The sequence below is a fragment of the Poecilia reticulata genome, linkage group LG3, assembly GCF_000633615.1.
Source record: "Poecilia reticulata strain Guanapo linkage group LG3, Guppy_female_1.0+MT, whole genome shotgun sequence".
Classification (NCBI taxonomy): domain Eukaryota; kingdom Metazoa; phylum Chordata; class Actinopteri; order Cyprinodontiformes; family Poeciliidae; genus Poecilia; species Poecilia reticulata.
In genome coordinates, this window is record NC_024333.1 from 34,374,741 (window position 1) to 34,390,467 (window position 15,727).

Genomic DNA, 15,727 nt, shown 5'->3' on the forward strand with positions numbered 1-15,727 from the left:
GTTCTGGTTGATGGAGCTTTGCTCCAACCAGAAAACCACTCTGAGCTCCACCTCCTGGACTAAATAAAGATAATTTATCAGAAAGACCGGACACAGTGTGTTGGATTTGAAAGTGTTGTGCTGCACATTTTCTGCATGCTGGTGCCTAAAATGTTTCTTTTTTTTGCAGCTACATGACCGATGGAGGTTTGGGTCTCTACACTCGCCGCCTGAACCGACTGCCTGACAGCATGGCTGCAGTTCGAGAGACGCTCCATCGGAAAGCGTCGTCAGGACAGGGAGACGCCGACAGGTGGGTGGACTTCACGTTTCTCCTCTCGCTCTGAAAGAACACAAAAGTTTTTTAGTCTAGTTTCTACTGCAAATATCTCAGGATACTAGAAATAAGACAGAACTAACTTACATGTGACTTTTCAGCAGATCTAGAAGCTTAAAGACACATTTTTTCCATGCTACAGGTGAAATAATCTACCTGTGTAACTAGGACTTTTTAATTAATTTCAAAGGAATTATTTACTTTAAATAAAAGTTACTACTAAGTTAGTTATTTCAAGTGTACTGAGATTTTTGCATTAGAAACTAGATGAAAAAATACTTGCTAAACTTTTGTGATTTTGCAGTGCATATTTGAATGTCCTCTTCTTTTTTAGTTTTATTCTTTTGCTTATATATGTTCTATGAATTTTAACTTAAAATTTGCTGTTAAATTTGGTTGAGCATCAGTTAAAAGTGGAGTTTTAAAACAAACTCATGCTGTTTGCTGATGATATTTTATTCTTGGATAAAATATCCTCCACTTTCTCTCTTGGTTTATTATTATTAATCCATCTCACAGGATCCACTTGATATTAATTATTCCAAATTTGGACTTGTGGATTGTAAAAATAGTGACATCTCTCGCATGTTGGATTTTTACCGATCACATTTTCTGGCCGATTTGTTTTCAGAATCGTCTGATTCTGGCCGATTCCCATTTTGTTTTTGTCTGAAAAGTTGCCAAGTGTAGCAACAATAGCTGCGATTCCATTGACCTTATAATAGCACAATTTCAAAAATAAATTGACTTAATGGAAACAAATCAGTTTCAGATAATCTGATGGTTTTGCCACTAGGAAAAGGTGATTCTTTTTTGACTTTAATGAAATTGGTTTATTTTGCAAAACTGCAATGAAAACGTTTATTTCACATCACTTGAGTTGATTAACAACTGCATGTTACTACTGAAGGAAACAACAAAGAAGATGACAGGAAGTGGTTGGAGAATAATGCCAGCATGTTTTTTAGTGACTTATTGCGTGAAGAAACTTATTCATGTCTGATTTTAATTGCAATGGAAACATCGCGATTGCGAAGTTGTGTTTTTTCGACATTAGGGAAATGTTGACAAAGATTCTGATTTCCCAAAATGAAGGAACTCTGGGTCGATTTATTGGTTCACCTGTAGTTTATAGTCAGTTGTTCCTATTCTCTTATCTACTTTAAAGTCAGTAAATATTTGTTCTAAAAGTGTAGATAGAGGTGATATTTGTATATGTTATGAAACTTGTGTGTTGACACGTGAAGAAAGAAAAATGTCAAACATTGAAACACAAAGTGCGAGGCAGCACTTGGTTAATATGACCCAGTTTCAGAACCTGAGGCAGAAAAACTTCTCAATAAGATCATTTAGCATAAAAATATCTTTCCACATCTGAATTTTATGTCTCACTTTGAGGATGTTTTCATGGTTGGAGATGTTAGTCGTTTGTGTTGGATGTCACCCAGAGAGAAGACGGACAGTTTTGCTCGATCTGTGACATTTTTGTTTGTGATTTTGCTGCCGCCTTTGTCCTGTCAGACAGTTGGGGAAGGATTTGGCCGCTTGTCAGACAGAAGCAAATAAAGGCTGAGCTGCGCCCCACCATGTAGCTGCAGAAAGATGAGGGGGTTGAAAGAAAGACAGACGATGGGGGAGGGAATAAAAAGATGCGAAGATGGACAGCAGAATGGATGGAGACGGCTCTAAATGAATGAGGGGTAAATTAAGCGAGACAAAGGCCTGCTGTGGCTGAAAACAGGCAGAGTGACTGGTTTGGGCATTTTTTATCCAGGAAGGAAAAATGTGATTAATTTCTGTTTATGATTAGATTAGTTTAAAATTTATTGCAAACATTTATATGCATCTATAACCTGAATCCAATTCCAGCAAAAAAAAAAAAATAAAATGGCGTCAGAAATTTTCTTGAAAAAAAGGGACATTTTTTTAACTCAAAGTCAGAAATTTGCAAGAAAAACTCAGAAATTTTGAGATTTTCTAGAAACATTTACTCTCATCTACAGTGGCCTACTAGAAACTAGCCCAAAACTATGTGGTGGGATTTGGTGTTTTGCAGTGTTGCTCTCTCTCTCTGTAAGCCAAACTGTCCTCCCTTTGTCTTTCATCTCCCGTTTCCTCCCCTCTTTTCATGCGTGTCTCCTCTCATCTCTTGGTTTTTCTTTCTTGCTCGTTTAGATTAAAGAGTGCGATAAGTAGAGGATAAAAAGCAGCTAAGTGATAAAAGTTGGAGGACTTCTCATATTTTATTTCATGTTTCTCTGCGAGGTTTATAATCGACCAAAACTGCAGATGGTGCTTCTCTCCAGAAGCTTCACATTTTTCCATCATGATCATGTTGTGGCTTAATTCTTTATTGAGAGAAATGAGTGAAAAAAGGAGAGGTGGGTCTCCCCTCATCTCTGCAGGATTGTCTGGTTAATCTCACCGCTTTAAAATTAATGGGATTAATCGGGAGGTTTGGTACGGAAGAGGATTAAGGCCACTGGAAAACATGAAATCCAACCCTTTTCTCAGAAATCTTTTTCCCTAAAAAATCTGATTTTACTCTCAGAATTTTGACATTTTTCCTCAAAATTTGCTTTTACTCTCAAAATTCAGATTTTTTTCCCTTCAGAATTTCCTCAGAATTTAACATTTTTTCTTTGGAGAGTAACTTTTCTTCTCAGATTTTGAACCTTTTTTCTTCTCAAAATTCTGACTTTATAATCATAACTGTGACTTTAATCTCATAACTGTAATTTTAAACCTTGAAAGTCAGACTTTTCTTCTCAGAAGTCAAGAATTCTGACTTTAATCTCATAATTTTAAAGTCAGATGTTTTTTTATTTTTTACAGTGACCCTAATCCTCCTCCGTAATTTGGGGAACCATTGCATAAAATGCATTGGCACATGGGGTGGAAAGTCTTGGAGCTGGGGGTTAAGAAGGGTTTCATCTAGTAAAAGATGAGGCTAATTTAATTTATGAGAAGCGAGTTAATGATGCAGGTGGAGGAATGGTGCTGAGCAGTGTTCAGGTTCAGGACTATAATCTCTAATTTATGCACAGACGTCCGGACATCTGTGCAATCTGTTGTGGATTTGTGTGACCTGTGCGGTTTTTTTCTGTACTCTCTGAATTGCGATGCAGCAAAGTGTTCAGGAGAAGCTGGCGGCTGAAGGGCGGGAGGTGTCGGGCGCTCACGTGGCGCTGGGGCAAAAACGCCGTGACCCCTGAACTCTGAGGTCACAGGCTTCAAAGGGCTGAGGTTCACCTTTAAGAAAACCTTTAAAGCCGTCATGCGAAACGTTTTCCGATAAACCAGACCTGGACTAATGAGCAGACGGGGGAGGAACATGACGTGTTGCCCAGCAGCTGTGCAAAATGACTAATATATCAAATGCACCTGAAGTGTTAAGTGGAAGCAAAGCTGAGTCATGAAACGGCAGACCGTTAACGTACAAGCAGACAATAGAGAATAGAAACTGTGTGTATAAGAGAGCTTTCTTATCCTGTCATTAATCTCTGTGGCTGAGAAAAGAGGAAGCAATCTATTATGGTCTGTCCTCTGGTTTGAATCCTCTTTGTTAAAGAAGACAAAGAAGAAGAGGTCTTTGTTGTCTGAAGCTGCTGTGGGAGCACAAAGGACCCACCCCCATCTTTTTCTTTTCTTGTTTCTGTTTTTACTAATAGCTGCGTTTACAATTTGCAAATTGGAATTATGAATAGGGCTGCACAGTGGAGCAGTTGGTAGAGCTGTTGCCTTGCAGCACGAAGGTTCTGGGTTCGATTCCCAGCCTGGGGTCTTTCTGCATGGAGTTTGCATGTTCTCCCTGTGCATGTGTGGGTTTTCTCCGGGTACTCCGGTTTCCTCCCACAGTCCAAAAACATGACTGTCAGGTTAATTGGCCTCTCCAAATTGCCCCTAGGTGTGAGTGTGTGTGTGCATGGTTGTGTGTCTCTGTGTTGCCCTGCGACAGACTGGCGACCTGTCCAGGGTGACCCCGCCTCTCGCCCGGAACGTTAGCTGGAGATGGGCACCAGCAACCCTCCCGACCCCACTGAGGGACAAGGGTGAAAGAAAATGGATGGATGGAATTATGAATATAAATTTGCTTAATGGAAACACGGCAATATTAAAAAAAAAAAATAATGTTTTTTGATAGAAAATGATTTTTTGCATCACACGAGTCATGATCAACCTCACAATGTTACTACTGGCAGAAATGACAAAGAAAATGACAGGAAGTGGTAGGAGGATGATGGTGTGTTTTTTAATAATTTATTGTGTGATCAAACTTATTTACATGTAATTTTAATTGAGTTTCTTATTTAATGGAAACACAGCAATTACAAAATTGTTATTTTTTTACATTAGCAGAACATTAGCAGAGTTTTGTGCACATTTATAATGGAAGCAAATGGAATTACGATATAAGTTTGTTTAATAGAAACTCGCCAATTTAGAAAAAACAGGTGGTTTTTTGACTGTATTGGAAAAAAAACTGCAACAAACACTTTTTTCGCATCACACAAGTCATGTGATCAACAACCGGATGTTGCTACTGGCGGAAACGACAAAAAAAATGACAGGAAGAGGATGGACGATAATGGCGCTGGATGTTTTTTTTTTATGTAACTAAGTGAAAAAACTTAGTTACATGTGATTTTTATCGCTTTTCTTACTTAATGGAAGCATCACAATTGTGAAGTTGTTGTTTTTTTCTACATTCTAGAGGATATTCCCAAAGTTTTTTGCACATTTGTAATGGAAATGCAGCTGTTGAGCATCATTTGTCTGTTGCACACGAGGACATAAAATGTTCATTTGTTTAAAAAGTCAAAAGAAAGTAAACGAGAGAAGTGTCGGGTTAAGAGCTGTCGTGTGAGACGTTTTATTTGAGAAAGGCTGCAGCTTCCAGGGAAGGGCAGTTCATGGGAAGGAGAAAGAAAACAACGTATTTAGATTTTTTTTAGTTTAAATATTTGCACTAAAGCATCTTATATCCATTGAAAAAATTCCCCTATACGGAAAATCCGCCGCATTGATTATGACAAATGAATTTGTGATCCAGAAAAAGCCAAAGTGACTTAGTGACTACAGCCTGCTGCAGGATTAGTTTTTGTTGGTCTGTGCAGTGTGTGTGTTTTTCTTTTTCGGCATCATGTGATGCATCGTAAAGTAAACTCAGCCTAATCCACTAACAGACTCCTTCATCAGCGCTCGTTAAAGCCTGATCCCTTCTGCCGCCATCATTGTAAACTTCATGCTTTTGTGGAGATCTTTGCCTTTTCAGACTCACCAAGCAAATAAACAAGAACGTTTCCCACTAAATCTCTCAACAACTAATCTCTTAATCCTTTACACTGCATGGAGAGACTCCTGATTTATTATTCCACTGATAATTGCTCGTAGGGAGAGGAAACTGCAGGCTTTGTTTGAGTTGCACCTCGGAGCAATGTGACACACTGCATTACACAACCCAGATTGTGCAACGCTGGCATAACGTTCCAGCGTCATAAAATCCATTTGCTTTCAGTGAATCATTTTGTAATGTTTTGGCACCTGAGGAATCCAGCTGATGTGTCACTTCTCTGCTGCTTATCTGCTGAAATCCTCTCCAGTTACGACTATTCATTTATGATTCATCCTCTAATTGTTTTTTTGTCTGCACCAGAAGATGCTGCTGATGGATCGTTGAGCGAAGTAGAACGTGACTGCAGAACGCACTGCAAAAACAAAATCAAGTCATTTTTTTGTCTAGTTATTAGTGAGAACATTGTAGTACATGTGAAATAAGACAAAGATAGCAAATGACCTTTCAGTAAAACATGGCAGCTTGTTTTAAAGTCAATAATTTCTCAATATTGATGAAAAGGTATTAGTTTCTCTGCCAGATTATTTCACTTATAATAAGAAAAAAATGTCTCGTTACAAGTGAAATAATCTGGTTGTGGATTATTTAGTACTTTTCCATCAATATTAAGGAAATATTTACTTTAAAAAGCACCCATATCTTGATACTTTTAAACCAGTTTTTTATTATTTCATGTGAAATGGGATATTTGCACTTGAAACTAAACAAAAATACCTGTTTTGTGTTTTTTGTATTTTTGGTCTTTTTCTAGTGCGAATGTGTTAGTGCACTTAAAATAAGACAAAACTAAATAATAAGTGACGTTTTAACAAGATATCGGATTTGTTTTAAGTCAATAAATCCTTAATATTGGTTAAAATAAGTACTTATTTTACCTGTAACAACACATTTTGTGAAATAATCTTCTAGTGCAGTTGGAACTTTTTCATCAATTGTAATAAATTTACTTAAAGTTACTTGTAAGTTAGTTTTGTTTTATTTCAAGTGATATTTTCACTAAGAATAGACCAGAAACAGTTGGTAGGATTTAGAGTTTTTACAGTGCACAGGTTGTTTCAGACAGACACACAGATGCTTGAACCCCAGTCGTTTCTCTGTCGTGTCTGGACTTGAGCGGTTTCCCTGTTGGCCTTGGGCAGAAGAACAAAATGTTTTTAACCTTATCAACTCTTTGCGTCTCCAACACCTGTCGCTGCGGCTGTTTTACTCTCCAGCAAGCCGCTTCTCCACCTGCTCCTCTGCTGCAGCTACTCTAATGTCGCTGCAATAATTGTTATTATTAGTGTTGGATACGTTTTTTCTTCCACCAGATTTTTTCTGCTTTTAATGCTGCAGATCTTTGTTGTTGGAGTCTCTTCATGTTTTACACTTTATTCTCAGAATTCAGACTTTTACCTCAGACTTCTGAGTTTTTTCTCAGAATGTTAACTTTTTTCTCAGAATCTAAACTTTAATCTCAAAATTCTGACTTTATCCCCCAAATTCTGACTTTTTTCTCAGAATTTTGAAGTTTTTCCTCTGAATTATGACTTAATATCAGTTCTGAATTTTTCTCAGATTTTGGATTTAATCTCAGATTTCTTATTTGGTTCTCAGAATTTGATATTCTTCCATACTTTAATATCAGAATTAGGACTTTAATCCTATCAGAATTTGGACTTTTTAAAATCAGAATTATGATTTAAATCTCACAATTATGACTTTAGCCGCAGAATTGTCAGAATTCTGACGTTAATTTTCTAAGATCTGAAGTCAGAAATCTGCCAAAAAAAGCCGCAGTCAGTTGAGTTGAGTTTTTCAGTGGCCCTAATCCTCTTTCGTACCACTTACAAACCTGCAAATCGAAATCCACCTCAGCTGATTTCTTATAAAGCATCAACTGTTCTCCAGATCCACCTCAAGTTTCTCACCTTATGTCCAAGGCAAGTTCGGCTGCCGTGCTGTGGAAACACATTTCACTCGTTTATACCTCGACTCTCTTTCTTTTAACTATTTGACAAACTTCGGATATAGATTACTGTACAAATAAAACGTGAGGAGTTTCTCTTTGTTCCAGTGCGTGATGTTTGGATTGAAGCCCTGCTGGCGCCGCTGTGTGGCTCTAAAGGTTGAGTATGTTTTGATGTTTTTTGCGCCCCCACAGATTTCCCATCTGGTGTAATCTGCTTTTCCTACGGAGGAGGATGAGGACCACTGAAAATGTAGAAAAAATATTCTGACTGTTTTCTCAGAGTTCCGAGATTAAAGGAGAGAAAAAGAAACAAAAAAAATCCAAAATAGTCCGATTTTAGTCTTCTCTAATCTCAGAATCTCACTTTTTTTTTTTTTCCAATTCTGATTTTTCTGAGATTAATGCCAGAATTTTAAGAAATATGTCAAAATTGAGAAAAAAAACTCAATTTCTTTTTGTTTTTCCAGTGGCTTTAATCTTCTTCTACATCTTTCAAATTCACTGTAAAAAAATGCTTTATTTAACATTTTAACTATTTAATGCTGTAAGTTCTCATCTTCTAAAACTAAATGCCACTTACCGGGGCTTATATGATACACAGAATAAATAAATAGAAAGTGTTGTTTACAAGCAGGTAGATACAGACTGAGACGAAGCCCTTAGAGATATGGTAGCCGTGGCAACACAGGTTGCCATGGCTACCGTACCAGCAGACCACCACCCGGGGGTTTCTATTAGCTGTAAACAAAACAGCCTCACTGTAGAGATGCAAAATCACACACTGGGTAATTCTACTGACGGATCAGTTGCAAATCTGAGACTTTTTAAAAAATTTTTATATTCAAATTTACTCTCTGAAGGCAGTCAGTGCTGTGAAGCACTCAGCCCCGTGGTTCTGGTCCGGTCTGGAATCTGACCGAGGCCACTGGGACGAAACCGTAGATGGACAAAGTGGAGCAAAAGGAGAATTCACCTATTGTGAGAGCTTTGTTGGTCCGTTAGCACGGGGTGAGTCTGAATCCTTCCAACGTCTATTAACTGAACTTTAGGGGAAACATTTCAGTGCAGCCTTGAAGTTTAATTCGGATCCATGTTTTAGTCGGCTTAGTGTCTTGAGACGGACTGCAGACCTTCTTGTTTTGTCTAAAAATAACATTTTTCACATGGGAAATGTGGAGGGAAAAAAACAGCCAGTGGTTCTCCAGCAGCTGGACGTCCCAAATATGTTTCTGTTCATCCAAAGAGGATAATCATTTGTTATTTGGAGACCGTTAAAGGGGACATATCATGCAAATGTCACTTTTTTCCATTTGGGTTTCTGCTGCTTCTGAAAAACAACCCGAGCGCCTAAAACAAAAACAATAAAACAGCCAGGTGGTTTTTGGTGAGAAGTTAATGTTTTTTAATGTCTAGAAAATGAGCTGTTTCAAAAAAAGAAAACCTCCAGAATGTCATAAACCAGCAAGRAATGTGCCGTTACCTAGCAACCCCAGCAGAGCACCGACCCGTTACCTAGCAACCCCAGCAGAGCACTAACCTAGCAACCCCAGGAGAGCTTCAGAACTGCAAAAAAAACAAATGCTTACCAATAATGTTTTGGTTAGTTTTGTCTTATCTGAAGTGTACTAAGATGTTTGCAATAGAAACTAGACAAAAAAAAAAATACTTGGTAAGATTTTATTTTTTGCTTTTAGGGCGTTTGGTTTTACCACTGTAAGTGCTGTACAATGGCTGCAGAGGAAGTCAAATGTTTTGTTGCTGACTTACCATCCAGAAACCACTTGCTGCATTATTGTTGATTGTGCAGGAGGCTGCACTTTTGCTTTTCAAAGATGTCTGGTTGTATAATTGTGCATCTGTTTGCAGCCGTTTTCACATGCGAGTGTAAACGTTAAGATCTAAGAACATTTTTGTGCAATGAGCATGTTTTGACCTATACCAACATGTTGAAATAACCCTAATTTGTTACCTTTGACCTGTATTTTTTCCACCTAAAAACCAAAATGAGTTTTTTTTTCCCAGAGCGAAAAAGATGCTTTGCGTCTTCTTCTCGCGCTGAGGTGGAAATGGGTTTGATGGCATCTGCACTGCTGCTAGAAATTCCTCATTTGTCTGAAGTGAGTGCATTTCGGAGGGGTCGTGTGTGTGTGTGAAGAGATGCACACGTGTTCAGAGTTTTGTGTGTATTCTCTGTAGATCGGGGTCAGTCGGTCAAATCTATAGGAGTGTTTACACGTTAAACACAAAGAGAAAGCGAGCGCTTAAGGGAAACACATGCTGCGATAAACCATCTGAATGTGGGCAGCGATTTTTTTCTCTGACAGGAGACGGTAGGTCCAATAAGCGGAAAGACAAACCCGGATCATTGTGCTGTCCGCTCCGGTTCCGTCTTTCCCTGTCCAAGCGGGGACAGCTGTGTCATTTTCATACCGCAGGACTCCTGGGATCCGGCCCGGAATGTCCCAGAATCCCGTTTTTCTCCTTTTCCTTCATCTTTTCAGCTTGACCGTACAGTTCAGAACATGATTTTTTTTTTTTCTCCCTGCAAAGTTAGAAACCAAAAACTTAAATCTACTTTTGCCAAAAGGCAGAATGATTAAAGTTTCTTTATTTAAAAAAACAAGAACAAACAGGGACTTTCTTGTGCATATTTAGATCTCCTTGAATTATCCTTAGTTTTTTTTTTGCTGCAAAAACTTTAAAAAAAATAATTAAAATAAAGACAAAAAGTCAGAAACGTTTATCTGATACAATTGAACTTTTAAAACGGCTGATATCTAAAGTTCTTCATAAGGAATATCGTCTCAAGGTACATTTCAGTTTGTTTTATTTAACAGTAAAGATAGGATCCTGCTTTAACACTCCAGATGTCACACCACTAAAAATAAAAAAAGGCATCTTGCTTGTTTTGTGTTCGGTTGAGTGTTAATCCACAAACTGGCTTTTCAGTCTGTATGTTTGCTTAAAGTGCAGCCGACAGCTTCAGTGAGATTCTGTCTGCTTCCTACAAAGAGATTACATCTAAAAGTTTCTCTTCGTCTTACGACGGCGTATTATGACCAATGTAAATAGGCGGAAAAAAAAGAGTACATTTCTATAAAACATACCCAGAAATTTCTAGGTTAATCTCAGAAATTTTCTAGATAACTGAGTTTCAAAAGTTAGGACATCTTTGAGCTCCAAAACTTGAAAATTTGTGAGAAAAATATCTCTGAAATTTTGAGATTGGTCTCAGAAACATTCTAGAAAAAGAAAAGGTGGAAATTTCTGAGTCCCTAAAGTGAAGAACTATGAAATTTTCTAGAAAAAACTTTTTCTGAGCTCGTGAAGTCAAAAATKTTAAACTTTTGGAAAATTTTACTTTAGGAGCTCAGAAATTTCAAAGTTTTCTACAAAAAGTTCTAAGTTTAATTTGAAAATTTCWGAGTTTTTTGGAGCTCACAAATTTCCTTGTTTTTTTCTGGAAATTTTCTGAGATTAATCTCAAATTTTCTGAGGTCTTTTCATTGAAATATAATTCCTTTTTTCTCCTTATGACGTCCCCACCACGCCGTCGCACCATCCGCTGCCTGCTGGCCCCCGACAGACGGAGATTTGGGGGTTATGTGATGCAGCTGCGGGGCGAAGAGGCCAGAAGTTTCCTCTCACATGCAGGAAATCCCCTTACTTCTGCCTGGCTGCTCTGTTGTGGCTGCATGTCTGTGTGTACATTTCTGCGGCACACACTCTGTGTGCTCGTGCCAGAGGTGGGTTTTTTTTTCCTGAGGTTGGGGGCTGGGGGAGCCGCTGGTGAACTCAAATGACCAGCAGACCAACCGTCCAACCAACCACGGTCCCAGGAGCCTCGCATAGGGAAAGTTAAAACAAACAAATCCACTGCCTGTTTCTCAGGATGCTCTCAGACACCATTATTGGCTGCCCCATGTGGGAGCTTCATTTTTTCATTGCCACCAACCCCCATCTTCTTAACTCTGTGTTTCTCTGTAAGGAAGTTTGGCCCCTGAACTTTGACCCTTTTGGGAGAAGAGAAACCCTAATCTAATGGGACCGGGCGAGAGGCAAGGCTCCAGAGTGGAACGTCTTGATTTGGGTCTCGTTTCGTCCTCCATTACTGGCTTAAAGGCCGTTTAGCCTGTTTAAGAACTGAAGGATGGGTTTGCACCTTTTGGTTTCACCAAGTTAAACTGTGAGCCCCATTCAGGTTTTATAATGAATCAGATCTTTAGCTCAGTTTCAATAACACAACCAAAACAAACGCAAGAATCTAGTGCTAACACGAGAAATGGCTTTTTTTGTTTTTTTACCAAAGACAAAAGAGAAAAAAGAGAAAAAGTCTGATGTTACTCCATTTTATTTACGATTTGTGAAGCAGGAAGTTGTGTTCAGTGTCTTTTTGTGCCTTTTCCTTCAGTAGATCTTGATGCAGCGCCCCTGCAGGCGAGGAGGGGAAAAACTCTTTCAAACACATTAGAAACATCTGCAATATTCATAAAATTAAAGAAAAGCTTTTTAAGTGACCATAATCAGTATAATCTCAATGTTAAAAAGTTTTAATTTGTTAATTTTGAGGGTGGGAACTTGAGCCCTCCATTAATAATATGATCAGGTGTTAAAGTTTCCTGCTTATCAATATGGCTCCACACCAGACGGGTAGAAAAATCCCAACATTTTACTCAAACAACAGTAAAAATGTATTTGGTAAATAGTCGACTCAAGTATTGACTCAAATTATCAATTATGTAATATTTAAAAATGATACAATCAGATGGAACAAAATCGGAAATTAAGTGGAAATTCTGGTATTTTACGGATGGAAATGAAAATAATTCATATTAGTAACAAAAAAATAACAAAATCGGTCAAAAACATTTTTTCCAAATCCGTTTCTTTCAGTAAAAAAGTTATGAAACTTTAACAGAAGCTGTAGGTGTTATTCGTTAGTTAAAACGTGTTTGTTTTTCATTCATTGGGTAGAAAATCCAGAAATTTTACTGCAGTAAAAGTAGAGATACTTCATAATAAAATTCCTCCAGGAAAAATAAAAATTGCAGCATAGAAAAGGTCAATTAAAAAGAAATTACTCAAGTGAATGTGTAATTTCACTTGAATTACACATTCGACGGTGACGGTAACTACCCACTAGTGGTCTGGTCGCAGGGGAGCGTGAAACCGAACCGCAGCAGCCGAAAATGAAACAAACTTCAGGTGTGGAAGAACCTCAACTTCCCTACGACCCAGAAACATTTATAAACTGACCCTTTGGTTCTGATCCATTAGCTGTTGACCTGGTCTTTGCCAGCGCTGCCCGTGGTTGGCATCTCGGTCTCCTGTGATTGGTCGTAAAGGCTCGGCGGTTGGTAACAGGCGGGTTGCTCTGCCAGCAGGATGCTGAGGGCTGGGCCCGCCGTTTGGCCTGATCTCTAATTAGCGCTGGCTTGTCAGTTGCTCAGGGTGGATCTGTGTGGGAAATTGCAGTCTTACACACACGCACACACGCACACACACACACACACACACACACACGCAGTCAGGATGCATAAACCAGAACCGGGAACCACACAGCAGAGCAAGTGGAGGATGAGGATTGTCATTTTTGTCTCAATCTGTCTGCGATGGCGCGGCTTTGACTCGTCCCGCCTGTTTGATGCTCCTCAAGCCTCAAGTGGCTTATTTAGGGAACAGGGTGTGTTTGTGTGTGTTTGGCTGCGCTGCGTTAGCGGCGCTGCTGCGGCAGTGAAGAGGTTAACAGTCTCCAGGGAGGCTCAGGTTACCAGCGGCGGGGCAGGTCCTCCGCTCAGATCCTTTCAGCTCGGCGCTCGGCGCAGACAGAGACAAACAGCGCCCGGGGGATGAAGCACCGCTGCAGCAAGTGACAAAGAACCTCGATCCAGAACGAGAGAGGGAGCGCAGAGAAAGAGAGACAGAGAGAGAGAGAGAGAGGGAGGAGAAAAGAGAGAGAGAGAGAGAGAGAGATTTATTTCTGTGAATCCTTTCAGCAGCATGGAGTCATGAAGCTCTCTGTCCAGTTTGGCATTTTCGCGCAGCGACCCGGTTCCCACAGCAACACCGGCACCCTGAACAGGTAGATACCAGACATACGAGTAGGAAAAGAGACTAAATTTAATGTTTGCTTTTATGTCMTGTCCACTGTTTGGATTATTTCACTGTACAAACATAAAGCCTTACCAAGTATTTTTGTCTATTTTCTCTAGTGCACTTGAAAAAAGACTAAGCTCTTATATCTATCCCCACAAATACTTGTAAGTTATTTTAGTATTTTTTTAAGTGTMCTAAGATATTTGCACTAGAAACTAGGCTAAAAGTACTTTTTAAGATTTTGTGTTTTTGCAGTGTAGAATCATCTTACCRAGTAAWTTTGTCTTTTCAATTAATATTAAGARATAATTAACCTAMAGCAAGTGAGAAACTATACCAAAACCACTTGGTAAGATGTTGTGTTTTTGCAGTGTAGAATCATCCAACCAACTATYTTTGTCTATTTTTWTAGTGTAAACATCTCATTGCGCTTAAAATAAGACAAAACTAACTTACTAAGTAACTTTTCAGAAAGATATAGTCAATAATTTCTTAATATTGATGTAAAAATACTAGTTTTGCTGGCAGATTATTTCACTTAAACATGGGGAAAATGTYTTTTCACAAGTGGAATAAATAATCTGACCTGTGSAACTAATACTTTTTAWTCGCTACTTAGGAATTATTTACTTAAAACCAGCTCTTATATCCTGCTGAAAAGTTACTTAATCGTTTTTCAAGTGCACTGGAGAAAACTGGGCATTACTTGGTAAAGTTGAGTGTTTTTGCAGTGCAGCTGTCCGTGTATATTGTCATGTGGGAAATACCCCCAGTGGCCGTGTGGAAACTGGTTCTGGTCACTCTAAATCTCTCATCACCGCTCAGCTCTTTCCTCTCCTCGGATGCTYTCAGCTCCATAAGCCGTGTCTGCGCTGAGCTTCTGCTTGATTTATTCAGCCGGTTAAATCCAGGAGGAAGTCGGGTCATCGGCTGGTGTTTGGGTCTGATGGTTGTCAGGAACCAGCTGATTAGGTTTTGGCGGTTTTCTGTTGAATCTGGGAATTGTGCCATTGGAAATGTCTGTTTTTGTTTAGCTTCTTAGTTTGAAGCCATAATTATGATGTGAGCTCGCTGCTTGGTGGGAAAGTTCTGGGCGTGTAAAGTTGACTACTGAGCAACGGCGCTTTGGTTTTGTTTATACCAAAGCTGCCTCTGTTTTGCTTTTGTACAAAGATCAAACTGGAAGGATGAATGATTAAAAACAAGACGATGTAAGCTGGTGGGAAATGAGCTGTGTAGGCTCATTTGGTTGCTTTGGAGATATTTCTGAAATATTAAATCCTTTTCTTCTTTTATGCTGAAACGTTTGAAATGGCATCAGAATTTTTATCTTAGGTTAATTTGTGTTTTTAATAGATGATTCTTGATACACGGGATTAACTAACATCACCTTATTAATGATTCAGGGATTATTTTGTCTTTTCATAAACAAATAGATCTGAGTCGTGCTTCCATAAACAGAATATTACACTGCAAAGTCTTATGTTTGGTGTATTTTCTAGTGAAAATATTTATTACACTTGCAATAAAACAAAACTAACTTACAAACAACTTTTCAGAATGATAGAGGAGWTTGTTTTAAGTCTACAATCCCTTAATATTGATGAAAAAGTTCTGCTTCCATTGGAAKATTGTTTCACTTATAAGATTGGAAAAATGTCTTGCAATAAGTGATTAATCTGCCAGTGGAACTGTTACATTTTCATAWATATTAAGGTKTTATTTACTTAACACAAGCTCAGGAAAAATTACTTATGAATCGGTTTTGTCTGATTTCTAGCAATAAAAATACTTAGTCAGGTTTTGTGTTTTTGCAGTGCATTGATGCTTTTAACCAAACAAACTGTGAAAAAAATATCAAAACTAACAATCCCAACATTAAGGAATGTTTTGAGTTCATCACGTGAATAAAAAATCTAAAATCTTTCCATCCATAAATGATAAACGATACGATAAGTGCCCACCTCTGTGTGCTGCTTTGGTTTTAATAAACATCAAAAATCATCTG

General features: G+C 38.5%; 1 protein-coding gene across 13 annotated transcripts in view; it reads left to right on the plus strand.

Moving 5' to 3' along the window:
* The window catches only part of nav2a (neuron navigator 2a), a 131,037-nt gene that overhangs the window by 75,041 nt on the left and 40,269 nt on the right, over window positions 1-15,727 (plus strand). For all 13 annotated transcript variants that reach the window (XM_008405957.2, XM_008405960.2, XM_017304057.1 and 10 more), the window contains one exon: window positions 170-292. In XM_008405957.2, coding sequence (XP_008404179.1) covers window positions 170-292 — 123 coding nt within the window. The remainder of the gene's footprint in view (window positions 1-169; window positions 293-15,727) is intronic.